General features: G+C 39.6%; 1 protein-coding gene across 4 annotated transcripts in view; it reads left to right on the plus strand.

Annotated features, from left to right (window-relative positions):
• The window catches only part of LOC107544921 (transducin-like enhancer protein 4), a 135239-nt gene that overhangs the window by 65091 nt on the left and 51896 nt on the right, over positions 1-18252 (plus strand). For 2 of the 4 annotated variants that reach the window (XM_087822713.1, XM_087822715.1), the window contains exons 7-8: positions 1907-2111; positions 3496-3512. In XM_087822713.1, coding sequence (XP_087678839.1) covers positions 1907-2111; positions 3496-3512 — 222 coding nt within the window. The remainder of the gene's footprint in view (positions 1-1906; positions 2112-3495; positions 3513-18252) is intronic. The other 2 variants (XM_087822714.1, XM_087822716.1) reach the window with 1 other exon arrangement.

Here is an 18252-nt window from a genome sequence, read left to right on the forward strand (position 1 = left end):
TAAAATAAATTTACCATATATTTACCTGAAGGCCTTGTTTTCTTTACAGACATTATTTTCAACTCATTTAGAAAATGTGCTTGTGTGTTCATATTTTTTGGTCACAACTGAATAACAGTACATAAAGAATTATGAATGTGATTTTGGTCACACAAACGAAGAAATGCATTATTTTGAGCTAGGCAGCTAGGTAACGCTTTGATAGGACTTGGGCGTGGGCATTGCTGGGTGGAGAATCTGGATCATGGCACTGATTTTTCCATTTTATGTATGTCGCCTTGTCTTAAAAGTGTTAGTACTTTATGACAACATTTTAAGTGCACGTAGCCAGAATATAGATGCAGGTCAGTTGGAGAAAAGAGCTAGTAATTACTGCTATGCTTTGACTTTTATAGTCTGAAACAGGAAGACCATGTAGAGGGGAAGAGGAAGGAAATAAAAGTAATTTGGGGAGCAGAAATTTTTTTTCACTTTTTTCCCTTTGAAGTACTTCCTTTAAAAATAAAAGTATTTCAGGATCCTTCTTATCAGTAAAAGGGAGCAGAATTTTCTACCCCACACATGTTGAATAAGCTATTTTTGTGAAATCCTGCTTAGAAAATTACAGACGAGACTATTGGGCTATCATAGGATGGGCCTGACAGGTGATTTATCTCAAGGCATTAATTAAAATATAATCACTACTCAAGTTAGAGAATTTCTCAGCACTTGTTCTCATAGAACATTGTTAAGCAGGGTAGGGTCTCAAGTTGAAGGGATTTTTGTTGAGGGACATATGAACTGGACATCCTCCTGTCATCTCCCCCCCCCCGCCCCCCGGAAGAGCAGCAAGTCCTGCCCACAGCCAAGCCTGATGCAGCCTCAGTCTAGATGTGGCCTCTGCTGAGGTCAAGCACTCCCATTCCAGCCTCTCCAGGGCTTTCTCCATGTGTTGCCAGTGTGCTGGTAAAAATGACTTTAAACTCTTGTCAGCACAGTTACTGGTGCATGCCTCACAGTCCCACTCAGATAAACCTGTCACAACACGGAGGCGGCTGCCGGAGAAGAGTACAAGGGCAGGCCTCTAGCTTTTCATTCGAGCATCACTAAACGTGCACAGAGTGCCCAATTATTTCAGCATTATTGAGCAAGCCTACAGGAGGACCCAAGCCTTGCTACATTAGATTTTCTTTAGTAATTTGCTCAAGTACCGCTGAGGACACTTAAAGGGGCTTAAAACGGTGGCTGCAACCAGTTTCCTTCTCTGGGTTGTTAATTCAGGTTTTCTCTTTCAAATTAACTCTCACTGCATGCTGTGCAGCAGTTCTGGGAGAACTGTTTAACACTAATTTTCTCAATTTTCAGCTTTTTTTTGTTCAACATAACTGCTTTAACAGTTAGTCACGTATATGTTTTGATTAGAAATGCATGATAGTACAGCCTTATGTTTTGGAGAATAAAATATAGATGCTTTATTAAAGAAAGATGAATTTTAGCTATTAAAAGTTACTTAGATAATTTCACTATTTAAGAATTGTTATTTACAGTGCATTGTCAAACTCCCAAATCTAAGTAAAAAGGACAACATTTCTCCATTATACATCTCCCTCTCTCCTCTCTCCTCTCTCTCTCTCTTTCCATAGATAGATGATGAGAGAGAGAGAGAGAGAGAGAGAGATATATGATAGATAGATAGATAGATAGATAGATAGATAGATAGATAGATAGATAGATAGATAGATAGATAGATAGATGATAGATGATAGATAGATAGATAGATAGATAGATAGATAGATAGATAGATAGATATAAATCTTTCCTTCATTGGTGCTGGGTTTACCATGATCTCGTTGTATGTCTTTTCTCTCCTTTTCTTTGAGTTCATGTATATGGAACAAGTTCAATATCTTTGTCTCATTTCTCACAGCAGCAACAACTCCAGGCCCAGCATTTATCACATGGACATGGTCTGCCTGTGCCTCTGACCCCACACCCTTCAGGGATACAGCCTCCTGCCATTCCACCCATTGGTAGCAGTGCGAGCCTCCTGGCCCTCTCCAGTGCCCTCGGAGGTCAGTCCCACCTTCCAATTAAAGATGAGAAGAAGCACCATGACAATGATCACCAAAGAGGTGAGTGACTGTTTTGGGATGTCAACCTGATATTACCTACCTGCTGCTGATGCCATTGTTTATTCTGTCTCTCTCTCTAGATTTAGTTTTATCATTGACTAAACAAAGAATTTTTGCTGGAAGGTAAATTAATTATTGGAAGCAGTCTTTTGCCAGATGATACCCTAGTGATTGGCAAGAGGTGAAGGCCTAGGGAGGGGCAGGGAATGGGGAGGAGGAGGGTCAATGGGGAAAAAAGGGTGACATCTGTAATACTTTCAATAGTAAACATACATTAAAAAAAAAAAAAAAAAGTTGATGCACTCCTCAAGGGCAAGGGGTTCTGTTTCCTGGTTATTGCCTTTCATCCCTTGCTCCTACCTCCTGTGTTCCCCGAGTGTAAATCAGTAATGAAATCCCACAGTGCTCTGTGTTTAAAATAGTGAGTATCCTTAATAGCTAATTTTGACCAAATCTGTTTTGGGGAAAGACTTACTGATAAAGGTTTACTTTATAGTTTGATAGAATCAATTATTATTTATATATCACATCAGCCTATATAGTGCAGTAATAATCTCACAAGTAACAAAACAATTTTGTTAGTCTTAGTAATTGAGAAAATACAGCCCAAATTAGTGAAACCTGTTGCCTTAACTACCTCTCTCACCCAGTCTGATTACAAGCACGATATTAACTTATTTTTTCCTATAAGAACACAATTGTTATGCAACATAATTGATTTAAGGGCCAGTTCTGCTCCTTCAAGGTTGGTTTCCTCCCTCCACTAAAGTAGATGATGGTGTAGAGACCCTTTGATGTGTGTGACTCTATGTTTGTATGGTGCTTACTAATAATTTTTATTAGCTAATGGCAGAAAAGCAAATGAAAAGGTCTCTCCCAGCATTCTTTTGTGGGAATTTACTTAGCACATGGGTGGTTCATTGGTTGAAAGGGTGTGGCTCATAATTAAAACCTCTTATCTACTCCTGTTGCAGTATCATTACCATGAATTATAATCCCGGGTAAATGATATTTATTACATGAAATAAATTTCCCATCTCTGATGTTGGAAGCACTATAATATTTGTCATCCAGTTATCTTAAAGCTATGGTTCAGAGTTAAGGCATAATTATAAACACTTTTATAAGTGGGGACGTTGATAAGGAGTATGAATAGGAATATCCAGCTTTGCTTTCTGAAATTGTGTCAAAAGTAGATTGGCACTTAGTGAATCTGGTCGAGTAGGATTGATAATTAACTTTACAGCAAAGGTGATATCTGTGCCATTATTTAGCAGTAATCAAGTTTGATAAATGTATAATTTTATGTAAACTAACTAGAACTTTTATTTTTTCCTTCTTCCCACCACTTGATCTGCCTGTGTTGTTGCTGTTTTGCCTGTAGACAGAGACTCCATCAAGGTAGGACTCAAATTCACAGGCGAAGGAATAGCTTTAAGGGGCTCAGAGTGATCTGAGTATATTGCGTAATGGATTCTCCAAGATTTAGAGAATGATTTGATGGGCCTTACCAAATAGTGGTTAACTGCATTTTTGGATTACTTTCACTTGTGTGGTTGGGATTTTTGAAAATATTGGTCCCATTTCTCTATCAGAATTAGATTTGTAGACCAACATTGAGTTATAAGATCTGGCTTGCATTGCTCATTTTATTATGTCCTGCCATGTGAAAAAAATAAACTGGTTTCTTCAGGCTTTGGATATAAGATAAATAATAAGGAAAGGAAGTAGATAAATTAGTGTATAAGGAAATACACATTAGTCTGGTATTTTGGGAAATAATTTTATCCTACAAAATTATCAAAACATTGTTTAAAAGCGTGTTTTTTTTCACCAGAGATAATTTGTAAAAAATTCAGTAACATCTTGGTTTCCAGAGTAGCAAGTTATTCTCCTTAAGTTTTGCATTTGTTGTATCTGCTTTTTGTATCTCTTTATAGACAAGTTTTCAGGAAAGAGGAAAAGTATTTAGGGCCTAATGACTTGGATATGCTTGTATAACACCAGAATGGGATACACTAAGGATGCCTGAATTTATATAGTAAGCAAATAAGAAAAACAGGCTACCATGGCAGGAAATGAGTAAAATATGATGAAAATTGCTTGATCACTTTTGAGCCAGGCACAATGTAAATATGCTACTGATTGTGCGTAATTGTATTGTGTATGGGATTGTGTTTGTGTAGCCTAGGAAGGAAAGGACAGTTCTCAAGCACTGGCCAAAGTACAGATGCTGTCAGTTCCTTTTCTTGTATTTCACAATTGAATGTTCTGGAGCACAGTCAGTGAGATCCCTTGCAGTTTTTAATGAAGTTGTGTATGAAGACTAAAATCTTCCCTTGGACCACCTGTGCTGTCACTTTGAATGCCTCTTTATTCCTGTCCTTTTACAATCAAAGGGAAGTAGGGTTTTTTCCAAAGCCCTTAAATAAGGGAAAATAAAAATTACAGTGGTACCTCGGTTTTCGAACAACTCTGTTGATGAACATTTCGGTTTACGAATGCCATAAACCCAGAAGGAAATGCTTCGGTTTTTGAACATGCCTCGGAAGTGGAACATGCCGCACGTCTCCTGCTGAGGGCAAGACCCTGAGGCTCAGCTGTCGGCTGTTGATCCCTTGGTTTTCGAACGTTTCAGAACTCGAATGGTCTTCCAGAACAGAGTACATTCGAAAACCCAGGTACCACTGTAATCCATTTTACCCTTCAAGAATCTTTGTCATTTGAAAGGGCATCTGCACACACATAGAAATGTCAGCATTTACAATTGGAACTACACACATTGAATTATTTAATGCATTTATAGTTGTGTATTTTGTTGTATAATATGCATATCAATACCTAGATTAAAAAGCATTTTTAGAGTGTAGTAAGTGTTCCACCCATGTGTACTTAGGAACTCGTAAGTAAATGCATTGACCAGGATTAGCTGATAGGAGCCATTGGAAAGCCTGTCTAGTTATTCTGAGGCCATAATATAAACATTCCCTGCCTTTTGATAAATACATACCTTCAGGCAGGCCAGTGAACTAAACAAAAGCCTCCTCCCTTGCCCCACTCCCAGAAGACTGCAACTATTTACACTCCAGTGCATACTTTTGTGTCAATTACATTTTATAGTCCCTCACACCAGAGGTGGGTATATTTTGAAATCATCTGTAATCATTCAGTATGAGTTTGGGAGTGAGTTTCTACATAGCTGGAAGCCAGGGGCAAAACAAAAAGGAAATCAAGGTGGACGATTTTGGCTTGATTTACTATGGGAGGTAACTATAAAGTGATTGGGGGTACCATTCTCAAATTCCAAGTTGTGTGGTCTCACGTTTGGGGCTCTCCAGTGGCTTTGCGAGGTGAAATAGTTCGCCGATTTCCGTAACTGTGTTCTGTGATGCTCCGAGAAGCAGTTAGCTGCTTGTTCCATTGATCTTCCTCACCCTCCTGTAAGTGGTTCCTGGTTAAGAGGGGCTTTTTATGATTGTCTGCTGTGTGACTTGAGATGGTTTTTATCAGCCAGAGCGTGCCGGTTGCCTGCAGCTGGAGTCAGGCTTGTATGAAATAATTTATTCATGCAGGATAATGCTCCTTAACATTTAACAGGTAATGAACGTGACATAAATTTCCTTCTTGCTTTTAATTTTTCCCTTTCCTCTTCTAATGTGCAAACAGGCAGCTCTGGCACTCTAAATAATAAGTAATTTTTGGCCATCTGTCAAAAGGAAATTTCAATACAAATTTAAATTAATGGTGCCTGAAATTTTTTATAGCTTTCCTAAAAGCCTCTAATGTGCAGAAAATTCTGAATCTGCTGGTAGTAATTAGTGTTGCATGTAATGAGGATGTGGGCAGTGTTATACAGTCCCAGTGTAACATTTTGATATGGTAGCAAAATTTTGATTTATACAAGGTTGTGGATAGGTTTAATTGTGAAAGACTCTTTAAAATATTTTCTTGACGTTTCAGATTATTAAACAGAGCAGATTTCAGAATAGCTCATAATATATAAATTTAAACTTAATGTAAAGATCCAGGTAATTAAAGTGCTTTACGTTTAGGTGTCAAGTAAAATGAAAGAAATTCTCCTGTTAAAGTGTCAGGCTTTTTACTCTTTTTTCCTTTCTCTTCCTGGAAGTTCAATGGACACTAAACCACCTTCTATTGGCTTTATTGATCTTGTTTTCTGTATCTCCAGTAGCCAAGTTCATTCCTAAGTCTGTTATTTGCAGACCTGTATCTGAAGTTGTGGTGGAGAATGTAAATATGGACCTAAAGGAGTGGGCACTGTAGGAGCCCAAGAATCAACTTATTTGGTGATGAGAAACCAGAATGGTGTGTGTTCTAGGGCTGTTGACACCTGCTTGTCACTTGGCTATCCAGTGACTCTGTGTGCCCAACAGTAAGCCCCAGATTTGAGGGCTGAAAATGGCAAGAAACAGACCATGATCTGCTCTCATGCTAAGTGGTAGGGTGGAAAGCTCAAAGTTCTAAAAGGCTTCCAAATAGGTTCCCACTTCTCTTTTCTGGGTGGGAGTTTTCTCGCTGTCTTCTAGAGTGTTTAGAATCATTTCTCTCATCCCATGAAAAGACATAAGTGAAACCAAGGAAATGTGTTCTGAGGTGATGGGACTTTCCCCTGCCCATCACTACTACTGAGGGCTGAGAGGTAGAAGTCGGTTGGGGATAAAATGGTGGCAGAGAGGACATTCCTACATGCTAACAGTTGCTTCCCAATTGCTTCCCAGTTGCTTGAGGTCCCAGTTCATGAAAAGGAGTCATTAGTGTCCTCACATCACTGTCAGTTTTCACCTGAGTGGCTGGAATGAGGGTGATGAGTCAGAGCTGTGAAGGACAAATTGCCTAAAACTTGGTAGGAATTTGAGGCTGAGAAATTAGTCTAATTACCACCCCCCAAAATGTCTGCACAGTTCTAATACTTTCTAGCAAAATATAGGCCCCAAAATCAAGACCAGCTTGAATATAAAGAGCAAAATTCACTATCACCAGCTATTGATTACCTGCAGGGCTTCTCCGAACTCGATAGTATTTTGCTTGCTTTGCTACCTCCTAAGTCCTTTATATGTGTCTACATGGTCCTCCTGAATGCAGCAACCTCAAGTCAGGTCTGCGAGGGATTTGCAATGTTTTATTTGTAAAATATAGCGTAAGTACACCTTTTACCTCTAAGTGGTATTAATTTTTGTTATTTCATTGGAGTGTCTTCCCCAAAATGCTGCATTGTCATCAAAGAGTATGATCATTTTTACTGACTTGTACATTGCCAAATTTATCTCCAGAAACACTGTACCATTTTAAAATGCCACATGCAACGTTTATGTTTCTACACAATCCACCAATATTGAACGTCATGGTTTTTGCAATTTTCGCTAGTGTAAGTATGAATGGTGTACTTTAAAAAAATATATATACAGGGTGGGCAAAAGTAGGTTTACTGTTGTCTGTATGGAAAATAATACAATAATTAATAAATAACAATACAAGAATAAACTCCACATTTCACGTACTCACGACAGTAAACCTGCTTTTGCCCCACCCTGTATATAGCTGTTTTTCAAGCTGAATGCTTTTCTGTGAGTGTGTGTGTTAAGCTTTTTTTCCCTCCTATGTGAATTCTTCGTTTCTGTTTAAGAGTTTTTATGTTCCATTCATTGCTTGTCCTAAGGCAATGCCTGTTTGCTCAGCCCCAGCTGTATTTTGGTGTATATTCTATGTAGATGAATAAATCATCATGCATTGCTTTTCTTCTTGTGTCTTCAGTTACTCTCTTTTGGCAATAAAGGTTTATCAGTGGGGAATTAGACTAGCGTTTTTGTGTTCAAATTGAAGTGTATGATTGAGACCAACAAAGAACTTTGGCTCTCCTTAGTTGGGTGTTACAGGTGAAAGTGAGTTTTTAGCCTGAATTAACAGAATGATTACTTCTGTTTGCCTCTTCACTTTGTAGATCAAGACTTAATGGTCAGGGTTGTGTAGTCCAGGATTGTGTGTGACCTGTGAGACTTGGTCTACCTACCCCCATTTTTCCTGTCTCAAAGGACTATCTGTCTGAGAAAGAGGTGCCTTTAATATGTTTAACCCCTTCGCATGTACTGTGTGGGAGAATTCCAGAGGAGAAACTACTTGAGGAAAGGGGGGCGAGTAGGAGAGGGATAACCATGTGGGTAGAACTAAGTGTAGATTTTGTATATACATGCTGGTAATGAACAATTTAATGAAGTTTACCAATAGTTAAGGGAGTAAAATATCTAGAAATGTATGCCGATCATTAATAAACAATTCTTTTTGCACCCTTTAACCTTTAAAACACAGACTGTGATGTGTTTGAAATTCCAGCTCCACTTTCCGAACATAAGTATTGCTTGAGATATGCTTTTAAAGTACATTTTTAAGCAGTGTTTTAAAAATATTTTAAATAAAATTATTTCCTTATAGGTGATGTCCCTGATGCCCATTTCCCACAGAGTAAAGTTTCTCCCACTAAATTTTTAGCTCCTTGAGGGCAAGAATCAATCTTCTTTGTGGAACTGCATAGAAGGACAAATCAAGGTTTAGTCTGAGAAGGGAATTGTAAAAAAAAATTAGGAAAATCCTGACTGCTAGAAATCCTCCCCCCCCCCCCCCAGGGAAGCTGTGTGTCTGGGCAAGTCACTCAGCTTCTGGGATCTCAAAGCTGCTACTCTAGGCATTTTTTCAGGCATTTGGAATGTAGATGTTTTCTTACATTATTCAATCCCATCCTAGAAATGAATTTTACAATAAAAATCTTATGCCATAGGGTATGTTTCAGCAATAAAGTTGGCCATACTATTAGCCAAATAAAACAGTGGTAATTATATTTCATTTTGGGATAGTTTAATGTTTTCAGTTATGCCTTTTAAGCATTTAATGTTTAACTCCTTCAGTTTTCCAAAATGAGATGGTAATTTAAAGTTAAATGTTTTCCACACTACTGTTGCTTTTTAATTGTTTGTTGAGGCATTTGTTTCTACCATGTATTTTATTATTTAGAGTTATCTTATCAAAGGGCAATCAGGAAGTTTTATTCTATTGGTTTATGATGCAGTACTTTGTTCAGTATTAATTGATACCTGCCTCTGGGCATGTAAGCTTTGTGAAATGTAACAGGTGCTTTAATTCCGGAAAATATGGTGTAATTGTTTGTTTATGGAACAGATGAATAAATATCTTTAGGGCATAGCTGGTCCGGAAGTGGTGAGCATGAATGGCCTAATGATGTGATTGGGGGAGACGAGCTTGTTTGTTGCACCCTCCTACACCAGTTGCCAAAGCAGAGCAAATATTAATTAACAGGGGCGGGCTGGTTGTGGGGTCTGCTTTTTCCAGTTGATTTTTGGCAAGAGAAGTTTAATTATTTTCCTCCATAAACAAGCCCTCTTAGTTACAAGAAACGTTTTCATCCTGATGTCTAATGTCTTTAATTTTCTTAATTAGAATGCATTTCATCTCTTGCAAAAATACTACACCGTGAAGTTTCTATACAACTGGCTCTGGATTTCACATTTGCTTCTCAAAATATAGATAATTCTTCCAAAAGAATTATTCTAAAGAATTGTTCACCTTTTCTGTATTCTTATACTAACACAATCCCATGACCCGCTCTGGAAAAATCATAAAATCACCCAGGGGAAACTTATTACTCTTACTCTTTGCATTCTTGAATCATTTCTGCTGCGAAAGCTACCTCTATCCAACTTCCATATTTTGTTCCACAGTAGTTTAAAGTAAATCAGATATATTCTGGGTTAAATACTCTATACGAAGGGGCCACTACTAACAAGGGTTATAATTTTGGACATGATGAGGAGTTATATCTAATTATTACCATGGCAACTGCCTTGGGACAGGATTGAACAGAATTCCTGCTTCATGAAAGGGGACTAGAAAGAAGTTTGCTGAGTAATACTTTCTGTATAATTCTTTTAAATAAGCTTGCTCTTAATAAATGGAAGTAATAAAATCATATTTCAAGATTAAGTAATGCTGGTTAGATATGGTAAATCAAAACTTTAAACCTCAGAATTGATCTAAATGTTGAAAAAAATATGACTTTAAATTGATCAGATTCATTATTCAGAACCAACCCATGTATTTCTGTATGTAATACATTATACAGCTTTAAAAAACATTTTAAACTTCAAGTGCTAGTATTATAACTTTAACTTGTGTTTATGTGTGATAGTTGTAATTGGTAGCCAACTTCCCCCTGCCCTAGGTTCTATGATGCCTCCAGTTTTGCTTCCCAAGAAACAGGAAAACTACAACACATGTACACATGCATGTAACCCACTCATGCGCAGTCTGCCTTTCTTCCCTCACACTGTTTGATACTCCAGCCCCTCTTCAGCCACGGCACGTTCATGAAAAGCTTTCTCTTTCCTGCCCCTCACCACCTTCTCCTTGACTGAATTGCAGGCAGCAAGGTGGACGTTAAAATGGCTTAAGTACTGTAAGTGAACTTTCTAAGATACAGTGATTAGGTGAGTTTGAGGATTCTTTTTCATGGAAATGACTCATTAATTAATTGTATCACATCCTAAGGATTCTTGAACTATTTTCCCAAAATCAGTATTTTTCAAGTTGCTGAATGTTCAAATGTAAGGATTGAGGAGGTGGGGGAGATAAGCAGGTTAGTGATGCCGCCCAATGAGAGAAGTCATATAATTCCACCTCATTTTTATTTATTCTTCCTTGTGATCATTTCAATTATTCTAGAAAATTTTGAGTATTCCATTCACTTATCTTTCTTTAAACTTCTGTTTTCTTGAGCGACATTTGGCCTTTTGAACAACAAAATAAAATTGGAAATGCTAATGTTTTGAGCCAACTAAAGGAAGAAAATAAAAATGTCACCATGGTAACAAAGCTGCTTTCTAGATGGTTTCCTAAGATATGCCTGAACTAGAAGCAGATGTCTGATTTGAGAATCTTGCCTCCTTCAATGTAAACAAATAACTTCTGGGCAGGTGTTGGAAATAATATGGAAATCCTATTAAGGGGCCCTGGGTTCCTGTCAGTCAGGAAGCCCGTGCCACAAAAGGGCTGGTTGTCACATAAAGGAGCAGAGTAAATTCTCATTAGGCTTGAGCTTTTCCCAGGAAATGATTGTCTCGGTGTGTTCTTTCTCCTGTGAATCTTAATGTGAGCTGTTGCTTCTACTGATCTGTTCACTGGTTTCATTTTTCTCCTCTTCATTCCAGATCCTCCCTCGCCCCGCCAGCCTGTGTTCTCCCCCTCAGCCGCCCCTTCCCTTTAGATTAACACTTGATCTGTGCTTCTGCTCTGAGAGCTGTGACATTGGTGATTTTAACCTCCCACCCTGAGTGGGGGAGTCACTCTTCATCCCTGGGCCTTTTGGACAAAGAACCAGGCTGCTGAGGCCGAGTGCTGAGAGCTGTTTGGAACTGGCACAGCGAGCAGCAGCCGCAGTCCTGAATACTGTTCTGTGTGCATTTACTTGGAGATATGTTTTTAGGAATTAAGCAGAAACTATAAAAGCATGGAGAGAGAGCTTTTTATGAACTTTTAAAACCTGCATAGTTGTCCAGTAAGCCTCTGAAACTTCACTGTCCAGTACGGTAGCCACCAGCCACATGAAACCATTTAAATTTAAATTAGTTTAAATGAAATAAAATTTGAAAACCCAAATTTTCAGTTTCTCAGTTGCATTAGCCACATTTCAAGTGCTCAGTCTCACTACATGTGGCTGTGGTAACTCCCGCACCAGTGCAGATACAGAACATTCCCATCATTGCAGAAAGTTCTATTGGACAGGGAGAGCCTTGGGCCTGATAAGCATGCTGGTTCTCTGCTCCATCGCGTGAAAACTACCTACCAGTACTGTAAGGCAAGGTTCTTCCCGACGCCTAGAAAGTAAGGGCCATGTGTGATTCGGTTTTGTGGCTTCTCTGCTTGGGCATGGTCGATACGGTTGGCTGCACTAATATAGCAATCTTTAAATGGTGTAGGGTTGTTTTTTTTCTCCCTCGTGGAACTGGTTGAGCAGTTTAACGTGGAACATCCCAAAATGGACCCCCAGGAGATGCATTTTAATGTTTCTAGATAGAAAGTTGAGGCAGTTTGGTGATGATGGTGGTGGTGGTGGTGGTGGTGGTAGAGGGTTTTAAGGCTATGCATAATGATGCTCTTTATAATACTCAGAAGGTTAAATGTGGATAAACACAAAACAAGGCTTCAGAAAAGCTACACTATTATTATGCAGCATTTCTCGGACTATAGTCCCCGCGACGCACTTCATAAAGCCAATAAAGCGCGCACTGGTGGTCTCCCGTTGCCCTAGCAACGGACCATGGGGCACAGTGTATGTGAAATGCATGAACATCTGTGAATTAATCTCTTTTAGTTTGTTCTTTTCTTGGCACTGATTGGGCCACTCAGGCTTGTTTGTGCCTGTGACACGGTGTGTGGAGGGGTAATCTGGAGCAGTCCCCAGGGCCTTGCCCTAAAGTGGATGGTGGAATGGCAAGTGAGGGGAGATTTATCCTGGTAGTGCGTTCAGCAGTGGAGGATTGGGCCTGGCAGCACTCTCAGTGGGACATTATTAGCTTACTTTTGGGTGCATAGGGAAATGAATAAAAATTTTTGTAGTAAACCTGAGCATTATTGGGTTTATTGAGCTGCCCTGAAAAAGTAGTCTTTAGAGAAAATTGAAATAATCATTTGTGTTTATACCAGTTATCAGGATTTGAAAGGTCTCTCTGAGTTATATTCTGCACCTTTGTCCCAGTCTCACACCCAGGCCCAGCCTCTGCCCTGGGGGTCCTCCTCCTTGGGGATTATAACCATACCGTATTGGATTAGTCTGAGACTCCTGAATTGGATGCCTTGGCTGGGATCTGTTTTGATAAATCTGGTAGTATCCCATTCTGACCTTACTTAGAGAAATTTTAAACTGCACTGGGGACATTTTTGCCCTAGGGAGAATAGGGCAAACAGTGACTAAATAGAGAAGCATTCAGGAGCAGTCCTTTGGTTAGTTACTCCCCCACTCCTAACAGGATTGTCCTCACTTCTTCCCCTTTCCTGCCCCTGCCCCCATCTTCAAACTGACACCCCTCCCTCCAGACTGCAGCACCACTCTGCAGACTGTGTTCAGTTCCTCCTGTCCCGCCAGATGCTCACTTGTCAACTGTTTTGCTCACCCTTGTTATTTTCAATTCCCTTCTCTTTTCCTTTTTCCTTCTTCTACCCTTTTTTTCTCTTCCATCGTTCTTCCTTAGGGGGTCAGCCCTCTTTCTTTCCAAATATTACATTTGAAATGTCTCATGCTGGATGTAGTCCGTATGTTAATATTTAGGGTGAACAATTTCTTTAATGTATTAAGACAAATGTGTGCTGCATTCAGTTTGCTTGATTGTCATTAATATTGAGGGCCCTTAAGTAGGAAGAACTACTTGTCGATCTGTACATGTTTTCCTTTGGACATTAAAAAGGCACCGCTGTACCTTTGTAGCTGAGAGATTTTCCTGATTTTCTGTGAGACAACTAACCAAAAATGATTATTTTAATGGTTTCTGACATCGAAACCTGTTGGTCTTGATTGATGAGCTTGAAAATTGGGCAATGCAGTCTAAATAAAATATTTAAAATTAGTTGGTAGGTATTGATTTGGCAGCTGGAGGGCAAATAGGCCTATGCTCTATTCTTAGGGTGCATAGTAAAGATTAGATACAATTCCTTCCCTCAAACCAGTTTCCTGTTAAAAGTATGGAACTGAGGTATGCCGCCTTCTGGGTAGAGTAAAATACATTAGTGGACTGTTCTTCATTTATCTGAGCTTCCAGTTAGTTTTGAAGTCTTTTAAAATGTGCATGTGAAACTAGTTTATGATGATTGGAGGACTGGCTTCTGTGAAGGCAGTGTTCCCAGGAAGCTGCCAGGGCTGATGTGCTAATACATGCAACAGTAAGCAGTTAGCAGACCCTGACAGCAGTACCAGTGGCACCATTCTGTAGACTCCCAATCTTGATGGTGCCTTTTACTGACATTCAGATAGTGTTTTGTAGGAATCAGCAAAACAAAATGCTAATAATATCAGACTTGTGGGTGTTTGAGCCCCCTTACTTGCTTCTCAGGTGGTTTCCCTTAAAAATTTTTTGTTGCTGCTCTCAGTTAATAGCCCCATTTCTATTCAGATGAAATTTTATTCTTTCAGGTACCAACTTTCTAGAAACACAGCTTCAAAAATACAACAGTTACAGGCATTATCAGAGACCTTTATAAGGAAGTAGAATTCTCAAGTTGTGTTTTTCACATCTTGGGTAACAATTTGTTTTTTGAAAGCACAAATCTTTATGCCCCAAACTAAAAATTTTTAGAAACTGTAGTAATTGAAAATTCTGCCACAGTGATAAATGACAGTAAGTAAACTGGCTATAGTGAAGAGTGGAGATGAGTTTGAATGAGTTTGACTCTGCTGTTTCCTTTATCTGTGTTTGACTAAGTCTGTTAAAAGCAGTAATTTTTGTAATCTGGATGTTCGAAGCCTGGGAAAGGAAAGGGAACACAAATAATCTAGAAGAGAAAAGATCTCTAGCATTCAGATTTTTTATCCCTACTCTATGTGCAAGCCCAGCAAACAGCAGTAATCCTTGAATTTTATTTTTAACTTGTTAACTATGACTGTGTTTTTAAAGTACTTACAGAAATAAAATGAATATTTTCATTACTGTTGTGGCGATATGGATCTGTAAAAACCAAAGATATTTAAGAGGAAAAATTCTTGCATGGTTTTCTTAAATATAGTATTACAGTAGAACATTTGGTGGTAGGACTTGTCACAAAGGGTGGTGTTCCCAAAACTACATGATACCTTCCTGTTGGGGTTACCCCTGACATTTATGGGGCCTGGAAAAGAGTAAAAGTGGAGGCCCTCATATCATGTCTGAGAGTTTACAAGTTATTATAAATCCAGTTAATAAATACACCTTCGTGATGATCTGAAAGATCAGGTTTGAATTTTAAATTCTCAAGCCCCTTGCCTTTTACTGCTTCATTTCACCCTGATGGTTGCCCTGAAGCCTAGATGTGCTCAAAGCAACAGCTTAGTTTATCCCTGAAAGTCCCCAGGAAGAGAACTGAGTCAATCCTGAACTTGGGCCTTTGGGCAGGGAATTTCAGGGTCTTGGTACCCAGCTCATAGTCCACAGTGGGTGGGCAGAGAGTGTGTGTGTGTCCCCTTGCTCCTGAGGAGGGGCTTAGTTGGATGAGGGCCCAGACCCCAGGTCAGGGCCCCTCTTGCCAGGCTGTTTGGTTTGTATATGATTTCACAAACCGTACACTTCAGAGGAAAGAAAGGGAAGTTGGAATTCACAACTGTGACATCTCAGAATAACTCTTTCTTAAATATATGTCAATGTTTTAATCAAAATTAGGTCAGGTAATCGACGTTCTAAAATAAAATCTTTAGAAACAGGTATTTGAAAACTATGCTTTGTAATTTGTTAATACATATCTAGCTATACTTTTAAAATATTCCTAAACATCATAAACACATACTGTACCTATTGGCAGTGCTTGTGAAAGGGAGGGGTTGACTTTTAAAGTTGAGCAAGGTAAAAGATGGTCAAGGCCATGATTGTGGGCTGTGATGGCCGAGTAAACGGCTTTGCTCTTGGCTCATCCCCAGTCTGGTCCATAGTGAAGCTTCAGCCTGTAGTGACAGTGCCAGGCAAGGTTAGACTGAAAGGATTAGTTGTAGAGACTTGGCTCTCTTAGACTAGAGATTATCACTGGGAACTAACTCTGGTCATGATTTCTGTTTTCATCTGTTTTTGCTCCTTTCATGTGCTTCTGCACGGGCAGTCGGACAGCTGGAAGTGCCGCAGAAATATTTCAAGAGCCCTATTTAGTAGTTTACGTGGAAAGTCGTTGAATAATTCACATGACAAATGATTAGACAAGCACTTGTCCATCTGACTGAATTATTCTACATGTTTGCCCAAGCAGCAAAGGAGGCTCACAGCGTTTCCTCCTCCAGAGGGTATACAGTGGCCGTATTGACCCATCTAGTTATTGGGTTTCAGTCTTTTGTTGACATTGTTGTAAATGAAAGCAGCCCAGACAAGCTCGGAGCAGCTGGGCTGGATAATTGTGAAGGATTCATGCTTGTTGCTGTTACCCCCAGTGTTTGCAGTGGGTTGTTTGCTTTGACTTTTGTTGAACTGTTGACAAAAGCATTAGATACAAATGGGAACAAATAAAGTGGTGAGATGCCAGGAGGGCTTGGCAGCAGTCTTGGTTTTCATTCTAACTTAAATGGGGGATGTCAGAACTTATCTAGATGGGAAATGGAAGGTGTAAATGTGTGTGTGTGTGTGTGTGTGTGTGTGTGTGTGTGTGTGTGTGTGTGTGTGTGTGTGTGTGTGTGTGTGTCTGTGTGTGTGTGTGTGTGTGTGTGTGTGTGTGTAGGTAGGTAGCTGTTATCTTTTCAGGTACCAAACTGGAAAGTAGTTTGGTGTTTATTACCTTGGCTTAAAGAGGTGAGAGAATTAAGGAGCCACCGTGTCTTATAACCTTAAAAAAGCCATGTTGTACTTATGCCCTTCAGGTATGTTGCTGGCCAGGAATACTGTAACAGAAATAGTTTCTGGATTCCCCTTCCCCAACTTAGAAAAAACCCACATTTTTAATAATGGAAGTATTTTGGCTTGGGGAGATGACAGGCATGACGTTGAGGCAGGGAAGATTAAGAAAAACAGTATATGCTAAAATAGTATAGCTAGCAAAATGGAAGTCATTTACTGGAACGCTTTTAATTTGGTTTAAACAAAATACTCTTTTGTATATTCAAATGGAGAGTAGCTCAGCTGTTGTGAAGCCAGAAAATTAATGGTATTTTCAGTGAAATAGCAAAGGCATGTCAACAACATAGCTGCAGATGATAATGCTGGCATTTTATTCATGAGGAATTATCAATGCAGGTTACCGGACAACATAGTGTGACTGAAAATGATTGCGAGTCGGAGAAGCCGCTGTCCTTCTGCTCCGTGATTCCATTTTGCATTTAGTCCTTCCTCGGGCTTCATTTGTGCGTGTATTTTCCCTAGCACAACCCAAAATATAAAGTCGTCTTGGCCAGGATTGTATGCATATTTCTCCCTTTAAAATTTCCTGAAGTGAAAGTTCTCTTTGAGTATTGACTTAAAAGCTGCAGAGTGTGTTTTACGTTCACAGACGGTCCATGGAGGTGGGTAGGCTTCAGAGAAAGGTCTCTGCAGAATTCATCTAAATGGGTCTACGGGAGTTGTCTAAAAGCACTAACCAGCACAGCTCACCATAATGCGACAGAGGGATAGCTGTCACAGAATCGCCGTCCCTGGCAAGGAAAGGACTTGGGATACTGGGGAGTACCCAGTGTTGGAACAAGGAGGAGCCTGGTGCTTCCTCTTCTGTGTTCTGCGCTCCAACCTCATCTGTTGAATTCCCTCCCCTACCAGTGACAAGAAGAATGGCTTGTACCTTTGTGTCATTGTTCTTTGGTTCCAGTACCTCATGTAACCAAATCTTACGGAATTATAGTGGGAAATGGTAGGAATTTACTGTTTATGTTAGAAGTGGGAAGGGTAGATTATTTTAATCTTTGCCACATCACTAGTTCTAGAGACTAGTAATCAGTTGAGAGGAGGGTGAGGATGACTTTATGGGTAAACAGAAATGGAGGTGTACATTATGTGACTTGCTCTGCAGTTTGCTGAAAAGAAACGCAAAACGAATGCCCGCCAGGTTTCAGCTCACAGTTGACGTTTTGCTTATTTCAGAACTAGATGATCAAGTGTGGGGACCTAGATCTGAAGTTTGTAAGGAAGGAACCCCTGAAAGGGCTGGTACTGAGTGGAGACAAATGCATCTGTGTGACTGAGAAGTTGGTGTTTCTTCTGGGGTTTTGTCCTCAGGAGAGAAGGTAGGGAAATCGTGCAAGTTAGAAAACTTGAAAAGACAATCAGGCAAGAAGTTTATCATGGTTAACAAGCTAGAAGAAGAAAAGAGAGAGTGAGCTGAGACTCCAGACTTGACTCAGCATGACTCCAAAATTATGAGAGACTGTGGGCAAAAACGCAGTAAAAGGCTCACAAGTGAAAAGAATGAG

The sequence above is a fragment of the Miniopterus natalensis genome, chromosome 12 (genome assembly GCF_054644295.1).
Source record: "Miniopterus natalensis isolate mMinNat1 chromosome 12, mMinNat1.hap1, whole genome shotgun sequence".
Lineage (NCBI taxonomy): Eukaryota > Metazoa > Chordata > Mammalia > Chiroptera > Miniopteridae > Miniopterus > Miniopterus natalensis.